This window comes from Cornus florida, unplaced genomic scaffold, assembly GCF_030987335.1.
Source record: "Cornus florida cultivar Cherokee Brave unplaced genomic scaffold, ASM3098733v1 CherokeeBrave_3.0.0_Hap2_Chr07, whole genome shotgun sequence".
Lineage (NCBI taxonomy): Eukaryota > Viridiplantae > Streptophyta > Magnoliopsida > Cornales > Cornaceae > Cornus > Cornus florida.
In genome coordinates this window covers 58,979,831-58,987,493 of record NW_026775577.1, presented here as the reverse complement: position 1 = coordinate 58,987,493, position 7,663 = coordinate 58,979,831, and the positions used below count along the sequence as shown (strand labels likewise).

The following is a 7,663-nucleotide window of genomic DNA, read 5'->3' as shown; positions in this document are numbered from 1 at the left end:
AGAACTCATCACTTGTACTAGAAATGCTAAGACCATGCACATCATTCATATAATTCATATTGGTCAACAATTAAGGCATGAGAAGCCTTCATTACCATGAGTTGGTAATGGGCATTAGGACCCCAGAATGCGCGACATGAAAAACTGTGTTTTTGGCTAAGTGTGAAAAATGGATTTTTGAAATAATGATTATTTCAAAATAATTTTTTCCGGTAATAATTCTTTATACTTAAACTAGCCTAAACTGATTTTATCAGAATTTTTGACCAAATCTACATTGGTCTACATAAGGATTCAATTTTACCAAAATTGTCGGAAATCCAAATTTGTACTAAAACTGAATTTCTACATTTTGATTTAGTTGGATTTCAATTTTCTAGTATTTTTATTGAATTCAAATGGGGGCTACTTCCTTATTTATATTGTAAACTTAGAAGCATCAGTTCTATTTCGGTCTATCGAAATACAAGCCCAACTCAGTTTGGTCTACCGAAACAGAGATACTGAGGATGAAGACCAACCTTAACCATTTCGGACGACCGAAACAAAATGAGGATTATTTCGGTCTACCGAAATAAAGAGTGATAGCCAACCTTAAGTCATTTCGAACGATCGAAACACAATGGTGTTTCATTTCGGTCGACCGAACCTTGCCCAAATCTGAATCTGAACGGCTATTTCCTCTCGAGCAGCGTGCACAACAACTCTATTTTTGAATTAGCTGTTGAAACTCTATAAATAGAGTAAGGGGACTTCGGAATTAAGTGTTGCTACCATTGAGAAACATTATATAGCATCCAAAGAGCTTTTGTTCTTCATTTTATATCATACTCTCTTATCCCATATCATTCATAGAGTATTGAGTTTCAATATATTCATATATACTCTAGAGTGAGCTGAAAGTTGTGAGCTAATATTTGCATATCAATCTTTGACAGATACATTTGTATGAAACAAATTTGAACTTCAATTTGTAAGGGCTGGTGTGGCCCAAGGAAGAAGAAGCAAGTTAGCTTCATATTTGTAAGAGTCGGTGTGACCCAAAGGAAGACTAAGAGAAGGTGTTTCTCTTAGCACTTTGAAGCAAGGAGTTGCTTCATGTAAAAGTTTGCTCTCCACCCGTAAGGAGAAACCATAGTGGATTGGGAAGTCTCAAGAGGGGTCTTGAGCCGATGAGTAGGAGTTTTTGAACCTTGCTAAAATCGCCGTGTGAATGTTTGCAATCTCTCTTCCCTTATCTCCTTTAGATTTATGCTATTAATTGTTTATGTTTATATCTTGATTATAACATAATTGTTAGAAGGGTTTAGTAGAAATTGCAAATCTGAAAATTGGCCATTGTTTGCCAAAGACTCTATTCACCCCCTCTCTAGAGTCTATACTTGGGCAACATCTATCATTCATTTCTAACTCATAAGCCATCAATGAACCAATGAGATCAACTATGGGGAGTGTGTTAAGATCTTTGGCCTCTTGGATGGTGGTCTTCTTGGCTTCCCAATTTTTAGGTAAAGACCTAAGAATTTTTCTCACATTGTCGGACGATGTACATGACCTTCCAAGAGCTTTCAAAGGATTCACAATGTTAGTAAAACGAGAGTACATTTTACTAATAGTTTTTTTCTTGTTCATGGTAAAAAGTTCATATTTATGGACGAGCATATTCATTTTGGATTCCTTAACATAACTAGTACCTACATAGGTAACTTCAAGTCTATCCCAAATTTCTTTGGATGTTTCGCAATCCAAAACTCTAGTGAAGTCGTCTTTGCTTAGGGCACAATAGAGATTAGTGATAGCCTTGACATTGCATTGTACAAGACTACGGTCATTGAGGGTCCATTCAATATCGGTTGTTGGAACTTTTTCACCATCTACCATTTTGGTTGGAACATGGTCTCCTTGTTCAGTGGCTTCCCAAACATCTATATCTAGGCCTTTTAGGAATGTTCTCATTTTGATTCTCCAATAGTTGTAGTTATTTCCGTCAAACCAAGGAGGTCTATTGTTAAATTGACCTTCTTGATGAAAATTTGTATTGGCCATGATCGTTCTTTAAGATGGTTAAATCTTTTTCTAGAGATTAGGCTCTGATACCAATTGTTAACCACTAATTGACTCTAGAGGGGGGTGAATAGAGTCAATGGGCAATTTTTGCAATTTATAAAAATTATTTCCAACTAACTATCATGCAATAATCAATTGAAATATTTAAGCAATATATAGCACAAGTATAAAAGAGATAGGAAATTGCAAACAATGACTCGGCGATTTAGTGAGGTTCAGAAACTCCTACTCTTCGGCTCAAGGTCCTCCCTTGAGACTTCCCAAATTCACTAAAGCTTCTCCTTAATGGTGGAGAGCAAACCTTCAATTAAAGTAAGACCTTGCTTTTCTTCTTTGCTAGGAGGACATCCTTTTCCTAGGCTTCTTTTGGGTCACACCAACCCTTTACAATAACTTGTAATATAAATGAAGTGTACAATGAATCTCTCAAAGATAGTAGTACAAAGTTTAGCTCACAACTATAGTAAAGATGAATATATATATGAAGCTCAATATCACTAAAATGGAATGAAATATTAAGAGGAAATGAAAGCTCAATGAATGCTTCTTTAATGATCTTGAAAGGTAGTAGAATGCTCTTTTAAAGGTGTAATTTTTCCTTCAGACTTCCTTTAGTATTTATAGAGTTTTAAGGATCTGAATAATGATGTTAAATAAGGAAAAATTGAATTAAAAGTCAAAGGAGTCGTTGGTCACAGATTTCCAGGAGCAGAGCCTGCTCCCTTTTCTTTAAGAGCTGGTTCTCCATTGCATGGAGTCGGCTCCCTACCTCTGTGAGCCTGCTCCCCATTTTGGGAGCTTGCTCTCTTGCTGGGAGTTTGATTTTTATTGAAAATTTGGCTACTAGAATGTTGGCAACATGCTTTATCTTTCATAGAGCCTACTCCATTACAGTATGTGACTTAAAATAAATTTATTTTAGTCCTATATACTTTCTATGATGTGTGGCTCATGTGTGAATGTGTTTATGAAGTTCATGAGCTATTTTTATGTTCTTGAAAACAAAATAAGAATGCTTATGCATGATCCTATGAATTTGAGCTTCAAGTAAATATTCAAAAATACCTCAACATTGATACCTAACCACTTACCAACCTAACTACCCCTTTTCTTCATTCTTTGACCATGATCGTTTAGGCTTGATGAAGTCATGCTTTCTTTCTTTGAAAATGTTTAAATGATAGTTGTAGTCCGAGTAATGATTGGATATGCCTCTGATAACTTGAATTTGTTGTTTGAAATGCTCGGAATAGACTTTCGCTCATCACTTTGTATTAGACTTTAGCTCATCACTTTGTATCCATTGCTTGGAATGCCTGGATTAGACCTTATAACTCATCATTAAATCTATACATCACTCAATGAAAATATTAGTACTTAAACATAATCATCAAAATATTAGATTGATCTTTAGATAAAATCCTTAAGACCAACAAAACTATTAACATTATTTTTTAATCCAACACAGTTAAATTAATACCATATGGTCCATACTGCAAGAACTGTGTTGTCCGAAAGAATAGGTTACTTCTTGAGTTTAGGAGTTATATTTCCTCCCTCACCCCTCTAACAATTTAACCACTAACCCCTAATTCTTGCTTGCCTCTAACAAAAAAAAAAATTCCCATATGGTCCATATTTAAGAGATCCTAAACGTTGTATATCCAACATAAGGAGCGCCTCCATAATCAAAGAGTTTCCCGATGGTATAGTTATTTATTTATTTTTAAAATTTTTTGTAAAATAATTTTCAAAATATATATATTTTTATTTTCTTATGTTTAGTTGTCGTAAAATATTAATGAAGAAAAAAAATATTAAAATTCAATAAAAATAATTTATTCATAAATTTTCGACAAGTTATTTTACATACCTGATCCAATAGACTCGACTTCAATCTCGACGTACGTCCTTTACCAAATACTGACAAAGTAAAAATAAAAGAATATTATTTTGCGTCAAAACAAACTGAGTTTAAAGAGACATAGTTGTAATATTTTAGAGAAAATGTGTCTAATATACCAACTTATTTATTTGTTTTAAAAGAGGATTATAATTTTTTTCCTACAATTTAAAGTGATAAAAAAAAAAAAAAAAAAAAGTTCCAATAACAGGTTTTTTTAATTCACTAAAAATAAAAATGAAAATGAAAATATAAAAAAAACAAAGCAAATATAAAATGACCTATAATTCTGAGCTTCAGGCGAGGCCATCAATTAATCGGCAAAGTTTCCGTACTTCACTCCGTCTCTCTCTCTCTCTCTCTCAACAATCAATTGGAGTATCACCACTGCACTCTCCGGTGAATTTCCCGATCAAAGAAAGACCACCATGTTGCGGAGGTACGAACTATATATATAAATATATATCTCCGTTGTATATAGTACCTGTTTCTTTTCTATAGTTCGAAAGTTAGTATTTGGGTTTTCTTAGAAACTACAATTTGAATTCTAGGGTTTATGCATACGTGTGTATATATTTAGCGTCAATGATTGTTTTTTAAGCGCTTCAAGTTCATTATGGTTTATCAATGTCCACCGACCCACATTTGGGGTTTTATATTTTCCTGATTTAGTTTTGATGTAGATGAATTACATACGGAGTCACAAATTTTTTTTTTTTCGGTAATTAAACTGGAGTCAGTATTTGTAAGCTTATACACATGAAATTGTTGCCCTATCAATTGTAGTTGCCATAATATGTTAATAATATTGTTCTCTGAAGTCTTATGTCGTTTATTTGTTAGGTCCCTTTTGGAGCTTTCGTCCCGTCATTCTGTTAGAAGAATCCGTACCCAGATCACAACTCAGGTATGTTGTATGAGTTTTCTAACATGCTGTATTAAAGGATTTTGGATTTATCTTTGAATTGCATTACTGTTTTTCTATGGAAAAGTGAAATAAAGAAAAAGGAAAACCTCTATGATGTGTGACTTATCATAAAAAAACCTCTATGCTGTGTGTATAAATAGTAACTTAATAACATTTCATACACTGATTTTAAAGTCAAAATATATAGAATAAAGTGTTAATAGAAAGAACTTTCTTAAGATTGTCAGTCGGTGTCCTGCGCACTTCTTTCAACCCATAAATCATGATTCTTGTGATAAGACACGATGGTGTCAACTGTTTTGTAGCTTTCATATCATCTCACCAACCTATATGATGTTATCTGTTGTTTATTAGTTTTGGGAGGTTACATGTAGTCTCATAGACATCTGCTACGACAATGGAGAGAGATGTAGAAAACTAGAGGTATAAAAATAGCTCAATTACAAATGAAAAGGGAATGGATAAAAAATCAGTTGTTGGTTCTTGATTGAGGCGATCTAAAAAAATTGTGTCAAGTAGATATTCAAGTGAATTATCAATAGTATTTTCTAGGTGATAAAAAAATAATAATAATAATAATAATCGGATTTTCCTCAACATACCTATATTCAAGAACTTCCACAGGTCCCTCTGATTCCTTCAGCCATAGCTTTCGAATGTGATTGGACCTTTACCCCACTAATTTAACTTTTATTTTGTTTTTTACCCTTTTTTTCCTTTATGCTGGAACTAATCCTTGTTGTGAGAACTAATATGAGCACTAAGAATATGTTGAAATAATGGAAGGACAATGTAAGAATGATAGCCACTTGCCTCCACAAATACAGGCGTCCTTGCATATTTTGCTTTTGCAATCATAATTAGTATATTCCTCGACACTTATAAGAAAAAAAAAAAATTGATATATCCCTCAAGAGTTTTCTTAGCAGCGACAGCTCAAAATTGGGACACCATGAGCTATTGTGGGGGTGGGGTTTGGGGCTCTCCAGTATAATTGGCAAGTGTTGTGACAACGACAAGAAAGCAGAGTAATTAAACCTCAGAAGAACTCCCTAATAACTGGTGAGTCTTTACCCAACCAAAGTTTGGTGGAAGCGTCATGGAAGATTTGTTAAGTAATGATTTTAGCAGGCTAGTAGGTGGTAGATAACTTTGACAGCTATCTCAGTCCAAACTCCAAAGGCGGTAAATTATAGTTGACATGACAGCCCTCTTGATGATAGCCATTTATTCCCTTCTACTGAAATTATGACAAACTCATCAGAAATCTATGCTCTGGGTGGGATGGTGAGTTGCTCCATGTGTCTAATCAAACACCATAACATTCTAGAGTATACACAAGTGAGAAGTGCTTAGAGCTTTACAAGGGCCTTCTATACTGCTCACATAAATATGACCAATAATATTTTATTTATTTATTTATTTTTCATTGGCAAGAAATACACACACCCACTTTGCCCCTTTGGGGACTCAAACCCTCACCATTCACTTTGGAAGGTAGAGGAACTACCACTAGGCCACAAGACCCTTGGTACAGTAATATTTAATTCATAAGGTTAAATCTTAATATTAAAGGTCCCTAGGAAAGTCGATATCCCTACAGATATACAATTTTGTTAAAAGGCTTCATTAAAGGGCGCTCAAAAGGGGAGCACTGCCAAGAGAATACACAAAAAGCCAACATCGGCCAACTATAATTTCAGGCTATCAACAAAGTCGATATCCCCACAGATTTACAATTTCGCCCATAACCCAAAAGAATAAAGAACTCAGTATAATGTATTAAGAGACCAAATACGAGTCTCCTCTCCATCAAAGGACCTCCTATTTCTCTTACGCTGCAAGCCCCACCATAAACACAAGGGAGTGGCCCTCCAAGCATATTTGGCTCCGCTATCCACTATACTCTCTCTCCAAGCCTTTATCATATCCAACGTGGAACTGGGGGACACCCAATGCATACCAAACATAGCAAGAAACACAGGCCAAACATCCCTCACTATTGGACAATGAAGAAGAATCTGATACATTGACTCCTCCGCATTCTTGCACATACCCGTTCACCACAATTTGACGCCTCCTTCTCAGATTGCCTTAAGTGAGAATCCTCTAAGGGCAGCTCACCAAGCAAATCAAATGGTCTTCCAAGGGAAAGTAGGTCCTTGAATCTATAGAACGCTCTGGTAGAGCGATCTTGAGGAGCTAGCCGAAACCATCTCATCCATCCCCTCCTCCTCCATTGCATGACTATACAACAAAGCTAAGAACTCTGCAATCTCCTCAATCTCCCAATCATGGAACTCTCTCCAAAACTCCCGCTATCAAACCGATAACAGTCGGCAACAAAGACATACATGTCCGTCGCGCTCCTGAAAAGTTGTGAGAACTTGCAAGCCAAAGCAATGTCCCTGCACCAGAGATCCTCCCAAAATCTAACGTGCCTCCCACTTCTGACATTGAATCGAGTACTTTTGGAAAACTCATCCCAGCCCTTCTGGATAAGCTTCCAAACCCTTACCCTGAAGGAGAATTCACCTCCTTAGGCAACCACCCTCTCTATTCCGATAAGCAATGATCCTCCTCCACAATCTGGACCTCTCCCCCAAATCTCCGTAGCCATTTGTCGAACAAAGCCTTGTTGAACAAATCCAATCTCCTAATAACTGATAAAGGGAAGGAAGCCGATATGGAGATGTACACGTCACTATGTGCGATTTCACCCCACTAGGGGCGATTTGTGAGGCGATCTGTGTTTTGTTTCTTTG

At 35.8% G+C, this 7,663-nt stretch overlaps 1 protein-coding gene across 1 annotated transcript in view; it reads left to right on the top strand.

Annotated features, from left to right (window-relative positions):
• Nucleotides 1-4,220: 4,220 nt before the first annotated feature.
• Nucleotides 4,221-7,663, top strand: part of LOC132267241 (MICOS complex subunit MIC60, mitochondrial) — a 29,312-nt gene continuing 25,869 nt past the window's right edge. The window contains exons 1-2 of the mRNA XM_059768342.1: nucleotides 4,221-4,409; nucleotides 4,814-4,877. Coding sequence (XP_059624325.1) covers nucleotides 4,399-4,409; nucleotides 4,814-4,877 — 75 coding nt within the window. The 5' untranslated portion in view covers nucleotides 4,221-4,398. The remainder of the gene's footprint in view (nucleotides 4,410-4,813; nucleotides 4,878-7,663) is intronic.